Genomic DNA, 20,256 nt, shown 5'->3' with positions numbered 1-20,256 from the left:
CCAAATGTAGTTAAAATCACATTCATCATTTAGATTAACTTGACTGACAAACGGAAAGAGAGACAACAATTGAATTGGCATAACATCTGATGGTCCATGTTTCACTGGTGAGCCCATTTCTCTATTTCTTGAGATTTGTCTTGAGCTGAAGCAATATTTGCCAGATGTGGTTCTTTTCACAATATCCCCAGGGACTAGCTGGCAATTAAAATATATTCTATTAAGGTCACAATGCAAAGTGTACAGTCACGGACATTCTTAAAACCCACCTTCATTTTTTCAGAGCATAGGAAGTTAGATCACAAAAATGTATCACTGGACATCTGTACAAAATGCACAGTTAATTACATTGTGTACAAATATTTCTAATGCCACCTGCAACTTTTCTGCAATAGCATCATTTAGGGGTACTTATTTAAGATTTAGATTCCTGAGGTCCACAATCCTCTGTAACAGAATTTTGATAGATGGCCCCAAAAATCTGATTTTAATGAATTCCCTAGTTGACTGCTACAAACCAGTATTCTGGGTAATATTAATGTATCTTGTTAGTTTCCTTTCAACCTAGAAGAATTAAAAAGTTCACCCTTTCTTACTCTATTTAAAAATAAGATCAACTGTAAGAAGTGACAATGCATTAATACTTCAACAGGTTCTCTATGCATTGTGTTATTTTATTTCAATGAAATATTTATATACACTTCTATTTACTCTTTTATGAGCTTACATTTGCTTCACCACCAAGACTATTTTTTAAACTACATTTATAATCATGAATCTGTCTGACAAGTGAACACAGCTGAAACACAATTAGTATAATTTTAAAAGGAACATCTGTTTTCTTCCATATTTATATTTTCAGAAGTTTTACGTTAACAAGTCATTTCAGGTAGGTTTTATGCATACAGGTAGTAAAAGAAACATAAAAATAAGCTGGAATCTGACTTATTTTGTTGGGTGGATTTTAAATCTTTAGCGATTTTTTAAACAGGCCAATTCCATTGGCTTCCAAAAGCAACACACTCATCCACAAATGTTGGTAAATCAATCTCATCCTATGCTGAGTTAAATACAAGCTGTGTAAACAAAAACCAGCTCTCAGGTGAAAACAAACCCAAATTGTTACCCACCTACAAGACTAACTGTTTCTAAGTTACTGCATTCAAATGAAAACCACAGGGGGGAAATGTCTTTTTGTTTAGAAAAGAATGAGAATAAAAATGGAAACCCTTACTTTTTTAAAAGAACCACAACCTTTCAGAAATCTAAGCTTTACATGGGTTACCTAATTATATGCTGTTCAGCCTAATGACTGCATGAAGAGAGGTGAAAGGCACAAAGGCGGCAGGAGCAGGACTTTGAATAGGGCCCCATCATCCATGTAAATTGCAAATTAGAGACTGGCATATGTGACTCAAAACAAATATTAAGATTGACATGAACTGCAAATTCAAACAAGAGGACACCACCGAGCCACACAGAAGAAAGCTTCCATGCCTCATCACTTGTCAGATCTTCCAGAATATCACTTCTTGGGAATATTCCATAGGAAAGGGCATTTATGTTGGGGGACATTCAAGAGTGGCACACTCCTGATGTCGCCTTCTGCAAGGGTGTCTGAATATACCTGGAATGGCAACACGGCTTCCTGCACAGAGGCCTCATTGTCCTATACCTAACCCATTGCTAGTGTCAGAGGCACTGAACCAGACCAACTCCATCTTGAGTAGGGAATCGGTAAAATGAGGCTGAAACCTAGTGGGCTGCATTCCCAGATGGTTAAGGCATTTTAAGTCACAGGATGAGATAGGACATTGGCAAAAGATACAGGTCACAAAGACCTTGCTGATAAAACATCTTGCAGTTAAGAAGCTGTCCAAAATCCACCAAAACCAAGATGGCGAGGAGAGTGACCTCTGGGTCGTCCTCACTGCTGCACTCCCACCAGCTCCATGACAGTTTACAAATGCCATGGCATTTACCCTATCAGGCCTTTACCCTATCCGGTCTAAAAAGGGGAGGCATGAATAACCCACCCCTTGTTTAGCATATAATGAAGAAATAACCATAACAGTGGGCAACCAGCAGCCTTCAGGGCTGCTCTGTGGAGTAGCCGTTCTTTTACTCCTTTACTTTCCTAGCAAACTTGCTTTCACTTTACTCTATGGACTTGCCCTGAATTCTTTCTTGCATGAAATCCAAGAACCGATTCCTGGGATCTGGCTCAGGACCGATTTCCTGTAACACCAGGTTTGAGGGAAGCTCATCTGACATTTCTCAATACGTATTTACCCCAGCTCACCGTCCATCAGAACTCAGGAAGAATAAAAAAAGTAACACAGCAGAAGAGAGGCTGGGAGGTCAAAGTGTGTATATACGTGTATGTTTTCTTCCATTCCTTAATAAATTCAAACCCTAGATGCTAACCATATGGCTTTCACTCTTCAGTCTTCTCATGACAATGTGGTGCTCTACAAATTTTGTTAAGATGAAATTATCAGCTCAGGAGAGATGTGCACTTGAGGGTCAGTAATTGATTTTACATTATTTTCCTTAATGTCTTACTCTCTACTCCGTCCTCAGAGCATAGCAGAGAACAAACAAGGAGAAGGAAGAACAGGAGGAGAAGAGAGGAGGAAAAAATGAGGAAAAAGAAAGATTAAAGAAGAAGGAAGAAGGGAAGAGGAGGGGAGGAAAATAAAATAAAAATAGTCTCCATTTTAGACAATTATGTACCACGTTAAGGACTTAACATTCGCTGCCTCACTCATACATTTTTCCAATATGTGACTGTATGAAATTTTTCAAGCGATCATAATATGTTAAATTTTCATTTTCTTACTACTCATCTATTTCATTTATTTTCATTAGAATAATTTTAGTAAATTCCACAAATGAAATACTATAATTTTAATGAGCATTGCACCAATTCGATAAAATGCCTTAAAGAAAAATGGTATCTCAACAAAATGTCAGTCTTTCCCTAGGAGAAGGTGGTATATTCCTCCATTTCTTTAAATCTTTTACTATAATTTTCAATGAAGTTTCATCATTTTATCATATATGTCTGGCACTGGGCAAGAAATTATCATATGATTACTATTTTATACATTTATCTTGTACCCACGATGAACCACTTTTTCCTTTTAATAGTGTATAACAGTATAGAGTCTTATCTGAAAATAGCGATTCTTGTTTCTTCCATAGAAACACTTAGAATTATTACCTTATATGCTAATCTCTTCCTCTTGGCTTCTTTTCACTGAATTTATTTCTTTATTCTTTCCCATGTATCCAAGTCATTCTCCTATCTAATCCCTTTGTGGTGGACATGCGTTAAATTTTTTTGTCGGTCTAGTTTTTTTTTTTTTTTTTTTTTTCCATTTGGAAATGGCTCCCCCATCACTCCATGTGATTGGTGGGGCTCTCAAATTCAGCCTGCCGTCCTGTTGACTTAGGCTGTCCAGTCAGATACCTCAACCATTTGGAAACCATGATTAATGAACTTGGACAGACAAGTAACCCAAGCAAGGCCAGAGTTATTTGAATGATCTGAGGCTGGAGGAGAAAGAGCTGCTCTTCTTTTCTCCGAGATCAGCCGCTATGAGGATGATTAAAGTTTGGAAACGCCAGCTGTCACTTGAACCCACATAGAAAGCACCTGTCTGAAAGTATTATAAACAGCCCAGGGCCCAGAGATGCGGAGAGAGGAAGAGGCCTGGTAACACTGTGAAGCCTCTAGTCCACTTATGCCTGAAGATAGCCTGGATTTGCCAATTACATACACAATAAAATTTCATGTTTCACTTGCACTAACTTGAGATAGATTTGCATCACTAAATCTAGAGAGTTCTAACGCAGACTCCATTTCACTTTTTTTTTTCTTTTTCATTTTTGGACATGGGGTCTTGCTCTGTAGCCCAGGCTGAAGTACAACAGCACAATCTTGGCTCACTGCAACCTCCGCCTCCCAGTTCAAGCAATACTCCTGCCTCAGCCTCCTGTGTAGCTGGGATTACAGGTGCTTGCCATCACACCCAGCTAGTTTTTGTAATTTTATTAGAGACGAGGTTTACCATGTTGGCCAGGCTGGTCACAAACTCCTGATCTACCCACCTTGGCCTCCACAAATACTGGGATTACAGGTGTGAGCCACTGCGCTCGGCCTCATATTTTGCTACAGTGCCAAATCTGTTCTTTGTTGTTTCCAATGAAGATTTGAATTCTAACAAAATCTCTCTGAATTTCTTTCCTGTCTCACCATATTTTCACCATAAGCTCATATTTTTATCTTATTTTCTTGTCTTTTAATCTCAGCTTGTTCTCTCCTTATAATCCTTCTGTTTCTTAAGAGCCATGTCTTTCACGTGTTCCCTACACTCATGCAGAGTGTCCAAGGTGTCAGGCAATCCTTTTCCGCATCAATTAATTAAATCCCTACTCCATCCCTGATGTGTCTTGACTCAACTGGGCTGCATCAACACTCCTTTCTAAGGTTGGAACTACATCCTCCAGAATTCCTTTCCTTAAATAGCTCTGGGTTAGACATGGCCAATAAGAGAAACGCATATGAGATTTTGAAAGTCGAAGTGAAATAGACACCTTTATTCTGCAGTGTTGGGAAGACAAGTGTGCAGTCGGAGGATTCACAGTGGCCTACCAGCAAGCTTTTTATACTCAGGCAACAGTGACTTGAGACTCCTTGGTAGGAGTTAATAAACCAGAGAAAAGCAAAAGCACCACAGACTCTCCTTGAAGTGAAAGTCAAGTACCTGGAGATGAGAAGATTGAGACAGCTCAGAAATGGCAGCCTTGCAGGAGTGACAGCCAGACAGCCAGCTGCGCATGGGGACCAAGGGCTGCACGAGCAGGCACACCTTAAAGAAAACAAACCCAGCTGACCCAGAACCCTTTGCTACTCTGTGGAAGGTTAAACTGATTCTTGGTGCAAGACACTAGACAGGATATATAACCTTTTAAGTTTGTGGAACAGGGGCAAGTCATGTAACAAGTATATAGTAATAATCTTTAAGCAGCGGGTCAATCCATCTCGAGAAAACCTTTGTCTTTAGCATAAACTCTTACATTGCAGAAGCCCTCCAGGCATCATCAAATAGGCATGTGGACTGCTAATTCCATCTCAAGTGATGCTTATCTTTGGGCATGTTGTATGTAAAATCCTACTAAATAATTAAATTGTAAATATTATCTTTCTGTAAGAGAATACAAGCCTTTTAAATATAAGTAAACGTAGGTTCTGATACTATTCACAAGAGAGAAAAAGTTTTCAGTCTTCCAAAAGAAGGAGTAAAATAAGGAATTATGGCCAGAATGGTTTGTCATTTAAGATTGCTGTCACTCACAAGAACAGAAAATCAAACACCGCCTGTTCTCACACATAGGCGGGTGTTGAACAATGAGAACACATGGACCGAGGGAGGGGAGCATCACACACTGGGGTCTGTCGGGCGGAAATAGGGGAGAGACAGCGGGGGGTGGGGAGTTGGGCAGAGATAGCATGGGGAGAAATGCCAGATATAGGTGATGGGGAGGAAGGCAGCAAATCACGCTGCCATGTGTGTACCTATGCGACCATCTTGCATGTTCTTCGCATGTACCCCAAAACCTAAAATGCAATAAAAAAAAAAGTTTTCTAATAGTTAAAAAGCAGAGAGAGCTAGAAAGGAAAATTAGGAAAGGGGAAGAAACAATAATAAAAAGAAAAGAGAAGAATAAAAAAAAAAGATTGCTGTCACTGCTTCTAAATCATTCTATAGTTGGTAAGAGTTGTCGTATTCGTGATTAATTTTATCACCACCACAATCTTGTACAGAAGGCACAATAAGTATTACTAACTATTCTGTCTTAGAGGTAAATAAAATACTAATATATCTAATTTTAATGCTAAATACTAAAGCACCATTATTGTTAAGTCTCACTGGGGAACCACATAGAGCCACAGTTGTTTCTCGAGCATCATTTTACTGATTTATCTTTACTCTTTTTCACTTCCTGATAGAATAGAAATTGTCTACTGATAAGTCTTTAATAATTTTAAGAAAGTACATATATCATTCTTGAAAAGAACATTAAGTCTTTTATTTCCCACACTGAATACTTCTTTCTAATACACATTGAATCGATTACCAATATGGTGTTTTGGAAAAGTTTACCACTCCAATTTCATCACAAGTCTGTATAGATCACTTAAGTTTTGTATAGATACAAAACTTAAAATAGAGTTTCAAATATGTTTGACTTATTTCAGAACTATTGGACTTCATGTCTCAGATAAGATTAATGAGAATTAATAATATAACCAGGATTTTCATTATAAGCCCATCTTTAGGGGAAAGTCACAGGATAGAGTATCTCCAATTTCTCTAATTACATTAGAAAAATTTGGCAGGGGTATGTCCCTTAAGATACAAAAAGACTTCAGTTGGCTGTTTTTAATCATTTTCTGATTATACTATTACTAAGATAGGTTCAGGAACCTTTGGGATATGTCCTTTTGACCTAAACATTTCCTAATATAAATTTCATGTTGATTTGGCCTTTTATAAATTGAACTTCCTTTAATTGTTTCAAATTAACTATGATATCACCCTAAGCTCCCAAATCACCCTTTAAAAACTGAAGGAGGACCAAATAGAATAATGCCTGCCAGTGACCTTTAAGGTGGAGGCTCTGCTGTGAAGCCCTTTATGTGTATTGTTTCATTTAATAACTTGGGAGAATCTGCTGAGGTAGATATTGTTGTCCCATTTTACAGATGAGAAAATTGAAACGTAGAGATATTAAGTATCTTCTGAAGGGTCATCCAAGCAACGCGTGGCCAAGAAGCATTTTAGCCAAGGTCTGACTCCAAATTCCTTTTCTAGTATATGCTACTGATACAGGAGTTAAGAAGAAACAATTTAGGCAGATAGTGAGGGTAAAGAAGTCCTTGGTAAGATTTTCCTTTCAATGAAAAGCAGCCCCAAAGTCATTTTCTTTCCTAACAAAAAGCAGCCTGTAAAATCGAGCTGCAGACATAAACAAGTGAGCTGGAAGCTCGCACGCGTCAATGTTGGCAGTTGTGCCAATAGGAAAAGGCTACCTGGGAGTAGCCATGTTCAAAATAGTGGCTCCATCTTCCCTTTTTCTTTCCAACCATGCATACAGTAGGGAGCAGACAACATGGAAACCTCCAGGCAAATGCTCCATTTGCATAACATGATTAGGGTGGGGCAACCAGCTTCCCTGCAGGCTATGTAAACGTCATACCTGGTCCAACCAATCTGTGGGCCCTATGTAAATCAGACACCTGATCCTCAAGCCTGTCTACAAAATCCGGTGCACTCTGCCACAAGGCACAAGTCCTATTTGGGTATACCTCTCCCTCGCAAGACAGCCATTCTCCTTTCTCTTTCTTTTGCCTAGTAAATCTCCACTCCTAAACTCACTCCTTGTGTGTGTTCGTGTTCTTTTCTTGCCATAAGACAATGAAACTCAGGTATAACCCCAGACAGTGATGCCACTTCATTACAGTGAGGGATATTCTAAGAAATATATTTCTTTTACTGTTTGGAGATCATTTAATTGTGGGGTGGCATAAAAGACTACTGCCTCCAGGACACTTTTCCCCTGGGAACTCCATGACTCAGAGGTGGGAATTTATCCGGACAGTCACCTGAGTCCTCTCCCTCACTTTCTTCTACTTACTCACATTTCTAAAGGGGCAAGACAGATAAAACTTGGTTCTCTAAAAGATATTAAAAGTCTGACTTGATTTTAGTGGAAACATAAAAAAGGCAAAGATGTTGACTTCCATGGTTTTTAGGTGAATCAGATCCACATATGATGACACGCTTTTATTTTAAATTAAATGAAGTCATTTATAGCCATAGTGCAAAGTGACAGTCCACATTATGAAACGATAATTCTACTAGTAAATTGTCTGCAATGAGTTTCATTGGGCTGAACTTTTACAGAGACAGATTTATAGGAGAATGTCTTTTGTTAAGATTCCACAGATCCACCCACTGAACCAGGAGATGTACTTACTAGTTTTCCTTGTGTTTAAATTTCATATTGTAGGGACAACAAATGTATTATTCAAAGTGGCTTGACTCCAGAGGAATATCAACTACTTCACAGGTAGAATACAAATATCATTCTCACTTTAAATCTGAGTAAATAGTCTTAAACACTTTCTAAATCCTATTATATGTACAAACTTTGCATGCAAAGGTTGAGGCGAGTCGGCAGAGGAGTGTAAGTAAACACAGCTTTCTCCCATAAGTACACAGTATTGAATGAAGGAGAAAGGGGCTTTATACTCTATTCCCTCAATCCCTCAATCAAAGACCTTTTAGAAGAAAAGGCAGAGTTAAAATAATAAGCCCAGTTCTATGATAAGGAACTTCCGTATTTGAATTTCATTGAATTATAGAGTTGGAAAGAGCCTCGTGGGGATCTGCAACACCAGCCCTCACCCCAGACCACCAGACCACCTTCTAACCCATAGCCTTTTGTGTGAATTTAAAGTCTCTTCAGAGTTATATAAATACTGGAAATTCAGGGTTTCTCAGTTATTCTTTCCTGCAATGCATTTGCAATCCGAAGATAACATATTTTGCTCCCCATTTTTAAAAACTGCATTTAAAACCTTGACTAATTGCCAGTGACCTTTAAGGTGGAGGCAGCAAGGTGGAACAGAAAGAGCAGACTCACGACTTTGATTTCTTAGTCTCATTTTCCTCATCTACAAAATAGGAATCAGTACAGGGTTTTCATGAGAATCAGAAATGATCAAAGTTTTGACATAGTTCCTGGTGCATGGCTGTGCTCAGTAGCTGGTAGTTATTATGATTATTGCAGTCATTCTGTAAGCAAACAGTTCTTGTAAAGCACCCCTTAAAATAGCACGTAAAATAACCACAGACATGTAGCTTCTTCATCTCCTAGCAATCTTAAAGCATCTTAGAAAAGTGCTCAGGTATTGGCATATGTTTGTATATTTGGGTTGAAATGTAAAACCTCGTTCTACTTTTTACTTAAACATTGGCTTACTGCAATTTAATACCAAATAACAGTTGCTATTCTGCGGAAAACACTCTGCACAGTGGGGCTATGGAGGCACATGGTCAGCCAAGCACCATTCCATAAAGGGACTAAATGGCGGAGCAGATTCTATGTGAGATGACAACTGTACTTCAGTACTTATCCAAGAAAGGGAGTTTCTTGACCCAAAAAAGACAGGCAGTTTATCTTAACTGATTTTAATGCATAAAGAACCAGATCAACAATTCACACATTCCTTTTGGAGAGAAGTCAAGATGAGGAAATAAAAAAGCTTTCCCTGCAATTCCAGGAAAAAATTACTCTTCTAGGCTACCAGGATGGTGGTGGTAATTGAGTAAATGCATGCAAACCTTGATGTACCTGGTAACTTTTACCAAAGAAGAAACATTTTCTGCTGACTGACTTCCTCCCTCTTGTCTTCTAACTCAGCCATTAGGCATCTATTGCTGTCATACTCTCCATGGGTCTTAGGTTGAACCATTTGCTCCTACAAACATCCTAAAAGAAACAGTAGTGGGTGCAATCTAGCTGGTGTTTGTGAGTGATCTTTCTGTGGGCCATTGATTCCTGATGCCCTTTCTTCCAGTTCTTCTGTGATTCTAGATTTAGAAACCATGAGCTTCAGCATCAAGTCAAGGAAGCTCCGGAAATGTTTAATAACCCAATATGTCTGAAGGATCTATATTTGTCTTGTACAAAGCAAAATTCCAAGGCCTGAAAGTGCCTGACAACATAAAGGCATTTGGCAAGGTGTCAATGACTGTGGATAGAATAATTCAGATGTATCTCTCACTGATAAGAAATATTAAAGTCCTGTTTGAATAGGGCTGTTGTAATATTTAAACTTCAGCAAAATTTATCATAAGCCCTGATATGACTTAACTACAACTCTCTAGAAAATTCTGAGAAATGAGCTTCCTTACATTACTCTGGTGTTTATTGACCTCCACGGCGTGTTTAACCTCAGGGGGCTCCTTCATGTGGGCATAATCTGAGAATCCTTTAGCGGCATCATGCTTCTGCTTATAGGCCACCTGAAAAACACAAATTATTGTTAGTTCCATTTAGAGGTATATAAATTCTTGCCTGCTACATTTCAGTGTTTTTCTAGGACTTTATATATTTAAAAACCACCAATGATAGTTACATTCGCCTAAATCTCTGTAACAAGACAATATCTATAATGCATTCATCTTTGTGCTTCTGTTTAGATTCCTAATTCTAACTCTTTGTTGTTTATTTCAAAATGTCCTTGACCAAAGATGAAATTTTCACTTTTATTCATCTAGCTTAAACCTCAGTTGTAGTTTTAGGAAATCATCCGTATAAAGAGCTTTCTGGGTTATGGATGTCAGAGATTTAAATCTTGGGAAAAACAACTAAGTAGAGGAGAATTACAGGATAGTTAAAAGTAAACTTTTTCAAATGATTGGGTCTGATTTTATGTAGACACAGCTATAAGATAATATAAGCCTCACTAAACACACAAACCTTTGGAAGAAAACATAGCATGCAGGCAAAAGTCTCAGATATATTAAGTCTTGGCCTCCATTAGGGAAATGGCTCATGCCAGCCATTACCACCATGTTGAATTTCCTCCATACTAGGATGGAGAGGGGACATGAGAAAGATATCTCAGAAGCACATGTAACCAAACTCAACCACAAAGTTGGAAATTAAAGAAGAACCTAAAGACAGCAACCAAGTTATCCCCTTGGTCTCCACTGATATTAGCCTATTTATTTCCTTCATAATGTTTAATTACTTTGTTTAGTTTATGTACAATTACTTATCTGTCTTCCCTTACTAAATACAACTGTCATGTTCGCTAAATCCTCAGAACCCAGAGCAGTGCCTGGCACAAAATATTTGTTCAGTGAATGAATAAATAAATGAATGAAGAACTGAAAGAATAAGAATAAAACAATAACAAATGAAGGACAGAGGGCAAATTAATTTTAAAATATACAAAAAATTTAAAACTAAAAGGATGTTAAATGGAGTTGGAATTACTTGACATGAGAAAAATGGCAACTTAAGAAAAAGTAGGCTAGGCTCAGTGGCTCATGCTTGTAATTAGGGAAGTCAAGGAGAGAGGCTTGCTCATGACAGGGTGAAGCCCCCATCTCTACAAAATATTCAAAAATTAACCAGGTGTGGTGGTGTGTGCCTGTTGTCCTAGTCACACGGGAGGCTGAGGCAGGAGGACTGCCTGAGCCTGGCAGGTCAAGGCTGCAGTGAGGCACTGCAATTCCAGCCTGAGTGACAGAGCAAGATCCTGCCAAAAAAAAAAAAAGAAAAAAACTAGAACAGGTTTTCCCCAAGAACAAAACAAGATCTAGTTTTCAATGAAAGAATATATATATAATTAAACTTAAGGAGGACGTTCTTACCAATATAAGCTCCTGAGTGCACGTCTATCTCACACATCTTTTAATATCCTGTGCCTATCATAGTGAATGATGGTGTAGAAATGCAATAAATGGACAGATGGATAAATGAGTTTACCAAACATTGTCATGAGTTTAAACTCTTCACTGGCTTTTACAAACAGAATGATAATACACCTATCTAAAGGATTAATGTGATTATTCTAAGTCTGATTTTTACAACTAAAGTCATGGAATCTCATTATCAAAAAAAAAAAATGTCATCCAGCATAACTATCAAAGTTTAAATCCCCTCTCTAAACCCCCAACTAGTTTTTCAAAAACTTCTACTGAAAGAGAACTCAGTCTGGGGCACCACAGTCTCTAAATTTTGAAAGCTCAGATTAAAAGTCCTTTTCTTTACTGAAACCTCTGTCTATCTCCTCATAGCTGTGTCTATGTGGCCATATGAAAAGAGCCTAGCTCATATGGCTGGAGACAGAACTTCCAGTGTGGGAGGACAGCCGTCAGTGGCTTCTGTTCCTCCAGACTTGCAGTATGGATTAAAGTGCTGAACTCCTGAACACCCTGCATGCTCTCTTCAGCCCAGATCCCAATTTATCAATCTCTTTCTTAGGTGTTCACAATAGTCATATCAATCTTAATTACAAATGTTTGATTTAATACAGCTTATTACCTACCATGTGCCAAACGTTATTAACACATCCATAAATCACAACATTTTTCTTTTGATAGCTGTGCTGAGACTTCTGTCATCTGATGCCTTTAAGTCTTATTCAGTCCTGCACAGCCATGTTTCTACCTTGAATCCCATGGATTTGGTTGGTTACCAGGACTCAGAAGCAGCACCTCACATTGTTCCAGTTATAATTCATTTTGCTACAGTCTGTCCATCAATATAATCCATCAAGATATCTACCTCTGGTGACTGTATCTTTACATTTTCACCAGTTATGGCAAGCAGGAAACCCTTTAAGAACCTCCATTCAGGTGAAGAAAGTCCATTATCTCAGTTCCATTACATTCCATGTTATAACTCAGAGGTAGGGGAAGGAGGAGTTTAACGGGTACCGAAGTCTATAAAGCCAAGGAAAAACTTCTATGAGATTTACTCCTTCTTCTTAAATGAAAAGAACTAGTATATGCCTATTTCCTTTTTCATGGTTGCCTGGTTTATTTTGTACTTTAGACCTTCTTTCATATATCTGTGACTTTATAAATGTAACCAATGCAGCTGATCATTTTGTGGGTTATCATAGAAATGATGAGTCATCAAGCACAATTTTAAAAAGCACTTTCTTAAAAAGGCTATGTAATTTTCCACTTGCGGCATTAAAATCGTCATTTCATTTATAGCCACTACTAAGTACCACTTTAGAATTAAGATTACATCAAATTGGAGGGAGCTGAACTTTAATTTATCATATTAATTTTCTTCCTTAAAATAGCTAATGGAAAATTGTGTCAAGCTAATAAATTTGCTGATAAATTTGATTTCTTAGGATTTGCCATGATTGTGTAGCATTTCCCTAGTTTAATGCTATTTCCTTCATACTTTGAGAACTAAGATTGCCATGGTACTAGGAACCTGGAGACAGGACTGCACTTGCTATAGTGGTAGTTTATGTTTATATAAGTGATAAACACTTTATGTTTCTATAAGTAATAAATACATTTATATTATTGATCTTATGGTATATTTTTATATTTTATATGTACATAGATGTATATTTATGTTTAAATTAGGGGGGAGGATTGGCATTTATTTATTTATTTTAAAGACAAAGTCTCACTATGTTGCCCAGGCTGGTCTTGAACTCCTGGGCTCAAGAGATCTGCCCATCTTAACCTCCCAAAGTTCTGGAATTACAGGCATGAGCAACAGTGCTTGGCCAAACGTGGCATTTAAATTGGGGGTTTCACAGATGCCCAGAAGCTTCTCCCTGTCCTCACTTTCAGAAAATTCATAGATCCCTAAATTAAAGCTTACTGACCAAGGACGTCAAATATTAAAATTAAAATAATGGCTTTGCCTCTGAAAAGTATGATTTAGTTGGCTCCTTAACTCTAGTTGACGGTTATTTATTGTGTCTAAAAACAGCATAGGATGCTACAAAGACGATCAGGATAATAATATAACTTACATTTTATACAATTAGGTAAATGTGCTTTTATTCCCATAGCATAAACATCTCTGAACTTCTGAAACAGAATCCTGTGACCACCACAGATGAAACACAGACTCTCATTAAGGTGCACTTCCAATGCCTAGTCACCTGAATTGCTTCTAATGATAAGGCATTATCTAGCCTTTGCCTGCAACAGCCCTGACAAAGGATCTCGCCACCTCATGGCATGGCCCATTTCATTTTCAGAAGCTTTCTTTGTGGTCTGTGCTTATAAAATTGTTAACAGGGAATAGCTAATCAAATGGCCTCCTAAAAACTCTACGTCTCTCTCTTTTTATGGCATTTTTTTCCTTTCAGGCATTTTCTGTAAGTGTTAATCTAGCTAACTTTACCTTATCACTCTAGTTTGAATTTAAGCATCTGAGAGTGTTTGCAAGTTGACTTTAATAATTTGCCAAAAGTTTAAGAGACTTTTCATTAGAACCCAGAATGTCATTCATTTTCAGAATTCATCCAAAACTCCAATTTAGGGTATCACAAATCTGATACTATTTGGACACAGTAAATGTTTAGTTGTTTAATTATCACAGGTACTACCAAATAGGTCTATTTTCTTGCCCCTCTTGATATTAGGTAAACCCTAAGAATCACAATTTTAACAATAAAATTGATGTACACAAATCTAAAGAAATGTTATAACAGTTATATAACTCTTTGAAATCGCTACCTTATTCAAATCCAGGTTTTTATTTATTAACAGGTTCAGTGTTAATTACAGCAGTTAATTACAGTGTTAGTTACAGTTAATTACAACTAATTACAGCAATGGAAAACAATGCTAATTGCAAGGGCATATGCACATTTCCCAATGGTGTCTATTTTAGCATAGGATAACATATCAACAATGTTAGTGGTAGCCTATCCTGACAAAGCAAATGATAGATTCCAAAATACACAACCTGGATTATTTTTCATATTAAGTTCCATGTTGCATGGATTTGTGTATTATAGACCTATTTATGCTACAGAAAATTGAGAGCTGTTGTGTGCTTCCAAAGAAATGAGAATGCAAATATCTGAAGAGTTACCTTCCCAAGGAAGTATAAAAGCAGTAACAGATTGTTTGCCTTTTCTTTATTTATTGCTTAATTGTTGCTTGTCACATATCAAGTGTTGGGTTGTAATTATCTGCTTTTTAAAGTAACCCACATTATCAGCAGGTGGTTAGGTGGCCAGATATTGGCAGGAAAAAGAAAGGGCATATTAGTCACATTCACCCATGCAGAACCTTGACATCATACATTTTAAGCTGCATGTTGCATAACTGAGATTCCTTTACTGCCAAGTCAGGTACACGGCGGACATTTAAATTTGTAATAGTGAAATACTTAAAGATGTTCTGCAAAGAATAACTATGCTCAGCATTTTTCAAGAGTAATGTAGTTTCAGACTATTTAAAAATAGCTAATGCATGCTGGGCTTAATACCTAAGAGATGGGTTGATATTAAACAGATACAGCAAATCACCATGGCACACATTTACCTATGTAACAAATCTGCACATCCTGCACATGTATCCCAGAACCTAAAATTTTAAAAATGCAATTATCTAAGTATCCTCTACTTAAAAGCAAAAAGATTCTGGGGAAAGGTGGGGCACAGTGGCTCACCCCTATAATCCCTGCACTTTAGGAGGCTGACATGGGCAGATTGCCTGAGGTCAGGAGATCAAGACCAGCTTGGCCAACATGGTGAGACTCTGTCTCTACTAAAAAAAAAATACAAAAGTTAGCTGGGTGTGGTAGTGCACACCAGTAATGCCAGCTACTCGGGAGTGTTGAAGCAGGAGAATCACCTGAACCTGGGAGACAGAGGTTGCAGTGAGCTGTCATCAAGCCACTGCACTCCAGCCTGGGTGACAGAGCAAGATTCCATCTCAGAAAGAGAGAGAGAGACAGAGAGAGAGACTCAAGGGAAAGAAGTAAACTTGCTTAATAAGAAAAAGAGGGTTTGAAATGGTAGAAAAAGTATGGCATAGTGTGTGGTTAAAAACCTAGACTCTGGGGCTAGACTGTCCCCCATATTCATGTGTTGGTGCTGCCATTTACTGGCTGTGCCACCTTCGCCAAGTGACTTAACCTCTCTGTGCTTCAGTCTCCACAACTTTAAACTGGCATATCTTATTGGGTTGTTGTGAGGATTGGATGATATAAACACATGTGAAATGCACAGAACAACTTCTATGTGTTTACTATTATTATTAACCTAAAATGTGACATGAAGAATACAAATTATGTAAAAGGAAGCATATCCTTAGAAAGAAAATTTTAGAATTACACAAAAATCCATTTTATCAGTATTTACTAAACACTCTCTATGTGCCAGGAACTCTTCCAAGCACAAGACCAGCGCAAGGAACAAGACAGATGAGGTTCCCGCTCTTGTGTAGCTGAGAGAGGTAAAGAACAGATTAACAAAACAACCCCCCAAAATTTGATTGTGCTGTGAAGAAAACACAAAATTACGATGAACCAGAAAGAGGTGAAACATTCCATTTAGAAATTCTGTTTTAAGAAATGCAATAGATTAAGAATGCCTTATGTGTTGATAAGCTACAAAGAGAAAATTACTCCTAAATCCTTCTGGATTCAAAATGAATTTGCATGATGACAATTCTTAAGTTTCTCTGCAACTTGCAATCACCAAATAGTGACTTCCACCTGATGGAGACTTTTTTGGTAGCCTGAGATATCCTAACAGTGAAACACAATCCACAGAAAAGGAAATTCAGGAACGACTTGTCTAATTGATGAAGCAGATCTGTGATCCTGAATTTAACATTTTTTTTTTTGGAGACAGAGTCTCACTCTGTTGCCCAGCTGGAGTGCAGTGGCATGATCTTGGTTCACTGCAGCCTTGACTTGCCAGGCTCAAGTGATCCTCCCACCTCAGTCTTCTGAGTGGCTGGGACCACAGCTGCATGCCACCATATGGCTAATTTTTGTATTTTCGGTAGAGACTGGCTTTTGCCATGTTGCCCAGGCTCATCTTGATCTCCTGAGCTCAAGCAATCTGCCCACATTGGCCTCCTGAAGCACTGGGATTACAGGCCTGAGCCAGAGTGCCCAGCCCCATTATCGCTTTATATGACTTTTAACAAGCTATTCAAATATTCTCCAGTTAGGGATCATATATCAAATTAGAAAATAGTTTAATATTTACTATGAGAATTTCATCCATGTAAATGGTCTAAATGAGATTAAGATTTGCTCTATAAATTGTGTTGAATGGGACTCAGAAAACAGTACCACATGACTGACATAAACCTGCGTGTCCATTTCATTTTCTGCGATTTCAACAGCAACTACGGACAGCACATTAATCAGCTGCTTTCAACTATCATTTAGTATTTAACACCCATAATGAAAAGATTTTATTAAAATGCTAAGTAACTCTTTTCCGGTTATATGTTTTATCTACATAATCATGAAACACTTTAGAAAAACCACACCTCACTCTGGAGCTGTGTAACTTCTCTTGCAAAAACACTGTCAATTGTGGCCGGCATCCGCTTATAAAGAGAATTAGACAGGTCCGCTTTAATGGTGCCTTTGTATTTTGCCTGGGAGAAAAAAAGGAAAAATAAATAAATAAATTTCCATGTTTTTTTTTTAACTGCCAATATAAGAAGAAAAGAAGAAATTTTCTTCAGAAACAGCATTGATTTAAAAATCTGTAGACTATTTTAATTTTAGATACTGGAGCTGACAAATGTATTCTGAAGAAATAGAAATAAATGCAATTTATCATAGAGAATGCTTTCAATGAGACATGCAACGACATAACGGCTGTCTTTCTATTTAAATGCAAGCATATTTCTAAAAGTAAATCTATTTGTGTATATTGACAGTTTCATGTTGGATGAGTGAGCAAACAACTCGAGTTGTTCCAGAAAATACAAGTCGTTAGAATCTACTGTCTAGAACTTGACAAAGGACAGGGTTCTTTTATTCAGGTCTTCTCAGCCTCCTCCTGCTCCAGGGGGAGGGAGAAGGGCTTTTTTGTTGTTTATGTGCCTACCCACCTCTAATCCATACTGTCTTTAAGCCTTCTAAATCACTACTTTAAAGACAAACACCCCTCTTTTCTCTTGGGAAAACTAGGTTCAAGGGAACACAATGGATTGCTCACTTCCAATATTTTGCCCTGCAATTAACTCCTTCAGGAAACATAATCAATAATTGAGAACATCAAGTATTTATCTGCACAGGAGAACGGAACATAGCTAAGACAAATAAACAAACTGTGTTCTTCCATCATCTGCAGACAAGCTCCTGATGTTCTTCCTGCTCAGAGCTAGATTTGAGTATTGATTTATGAAGCATAGTTCCTGTGCAAGCCTTCTGCTATACATTCTTTGGATTTTGGTACTTAATGAAAGCAAATGTACTGATTTCATTCAAAATTGTTTTGCATTAGCAGAAATAATCCCAAGAATATCAAGTTGATCTTTTTCCAACATAATTTACGAAACACTAGAGGTCAGTCATTTACAACACTATTTCATTCCTTTTCATTTCAAACGTATCTAAGTGATCTATTCACAGACAACCGTAATGCCTCATCACAGAAATCATCATCGTTAACATTATGCTTTACAATGCAACATAAACGGCAGTTCTAAATGCTCTCAGAAAAAATACATAATTTTTCAGCTGGAAAATGAATATAGCATATTCCTCAGTCTGTGGTTTCATAATAAGTATCTCTGTTGAACTGAATTTTACCCTACTGCAAGATAGTTTAAATCCATTTAAATGTATCAAAGATATCACGTTTTAGAAAGCTGATAAATCTTATTTATTTCCAAAATGATATTCAATCATTTATCACTAATATGTCTACTAGGAAACAAAATAATGAAACTTCTAAAGTGAACTATTTTGCCAGTACTTTCTACTTATTGAATAAAAATATGCTTTTTCAAGAGCAATTGTATATAAATAAGAAAAATTTAGAGTCAAAATATAGACATGTACAATAAAATATATTAACCATACATAGTAAAATATATCAATTTTTATGAGCTAAATGACAGTGCACAGAATTAATTATGTAACTATTACTAACATTCAGCAGTGCTTTTGAAAATATTATTCTCCATCTCTCTAATGCGCAGACTTCCATCTACATAAAAAGAAAAAGGCAAGCCAGTTTGCAAGCTTTTGATACCTTACCTCAGAAATAAAAGCACCAATATTTTTTACATGGTTTAGCATAGGAGTGTCAGTCACAAATGTACACTTGTCCTTGGACTTTTTAAATTCTTCTTTATAATGGATCTAAAAAAGAGAGTGATTTACATCAGAAGAGAATAGGGAAAACAATTCCAGTGACTCCAATGACCTTTTTTAAAAATGAGATTAAGTTGATAAAGTCCATTTCCTGAAGTAAATAGTCATATGTGAAAGGGGCCTCAAAACAAGCCAAGTTAAGTAAATGAATATCCAGCACATATTGCAAAGGTGATGAGACATAGTGAGGAAAGACGGTTCTCTAGATAAGCAAGGGTCCAGTTAAGCATCAACACCAGGCGTGCTGTCTATGGGTGATGGTTCCTGTTTACCCAGCTTGCCCAGTGCAATCAGCAAGCAAGTGCCATTTCACTCCCACAAGTGTCCTGGTGTTTTGTTGCTTTTAAGCCTTGACACTTAAGCCTTTGGCCAAACAGAAACATAGCTGCCTACCTCAAGGTAGAAAATAAGTAGTCAGCATGACAGATGCAACCAATTAAGAAACAGAGGCAGAAATTAAAGAGGGATCGCTATTAGCATTATTACCTAGACATGCTTGATTAGAGGAAGAGGCTTAAATTGTGGCCACTGTGGGCTTCCTGTTACTAATTAATTCCTCCCAATTTATGAGCATCTATAGGCTTCTCCATCCTCCTCCTCCTCAGTGCAGAGAAGAGCTGAACCTGCCCAGAAAGCTTGCCATGTGGTGGAGATCATTCCAGAATACCTTCTTGCTGGAGATCAGCAAGAAAAAGCCCAGTGAGGTTTAGCCAAGCCTGTTCATCTCTTCTCTGAAACTCAAAAGTCAAATGAGTCACTCCCTTCCCCTTTAGGGAAAGGCCAGAATTTTTATGCTTAGGGGAGACCCGGGTGGACAATTGAGCCCAAAATAAGTCAGGAAATGTGGAGAAGGACCTAAAATATAATCACACTGTCACACTAATTGCTGCACAATCTGGAAACTGGGGAGGCAAAACTATGACTCGTTGACAAGATGGAGGCAATTTGCTAAAAGTTGTATCACTCTGTAATATACTCATGTTCATCCACCCACGACCATACGTAGTCTGAAAAAAGTGTTCCTGTTTCAGATGATAAATTATATATTCTCCCTAATTATAACCCAAATGTGAAGTTGAATTGCATATACTACCTGGTTCTTAGAGGACGTGAATAACGTTATACCCTAATGGGACATGGAGATTTTCCCATATGCAAACCTGATTTGAGGGGCATTACTTGACCTGGGGTACAACTAGATATGGATTAAGTGAAGTTATTTCAAAATGCCGTATTTCACTGCTGTGTCTTTCGGATATCAGATGCCTACCACATTAAACATTTGCTTTATTCATGAAATCAACATGAGAACAT

The 20,256-nt window shown here is 37.6% G+C and overlaps 1 protein-coding gene across 17 annotated transcripts in view; it reads right to left on the bottom strand.

The window, feature by feature from the left end:
• Positions 1 to 20,256, bottom strand: part of NEBL (nebulette) — a 490,627-nt gene that overhangs the window by 204,084 nt on the left and 266,287 nt on the right. For 15 of the 17 annotated variants that reach the window (XR_005197308.1, XR_005197309.1, XR_005197310.1 and 12 more), the window contains exons 3-5: positions 18,826 to 18,930; positions 17,100 to 17,210; positions 9,993 to 10,103 (exon numbers count right to left, since the gene is read on the bottom strand). The exons of the other annotated variants lie outside the window; for them this stretch is intronic. Coding sequence is in view for 12 of the 15 variants with exons in the window: in XM_017511901.2 (XP_017367390.1) it covers positions 9,993 to 10,103; positions 17,100 to 17,210; positions 18,826 to 18,930 (327 nt within the window). In the remaining 3 variants the exon portion in view is untranslated. The remainder of the gene's footprint in view (positions 1 to 9,992; positions 10,104 to 17,099; positions 17,211 to 18,825; positions 18,931 to 20,256) is intronic. 17 annotated transcript variants of the gene reach the window in all.

This window comes from Cebus imitator, unplaced genomic scaffold (assembly GCF_001604975.1).
Source record: "Cebus imitator isolate Cc_AM_T3 unplaced genomic scaffold, Cebus_imitator-1.0 Scaffold456, whole genome shotgun sequence".
NCBI classification, from domain to species: domain Eukaryota; kingdom Metazoa; phylum Chordata; class Mammalia; order Primates; family Cebidae; genus Cebus; species Cebus imitator.
Note: the sequence above shows the minus strand (reverse complement) of the source record. Positions and strands in the feature narration are given on the sequence as shown.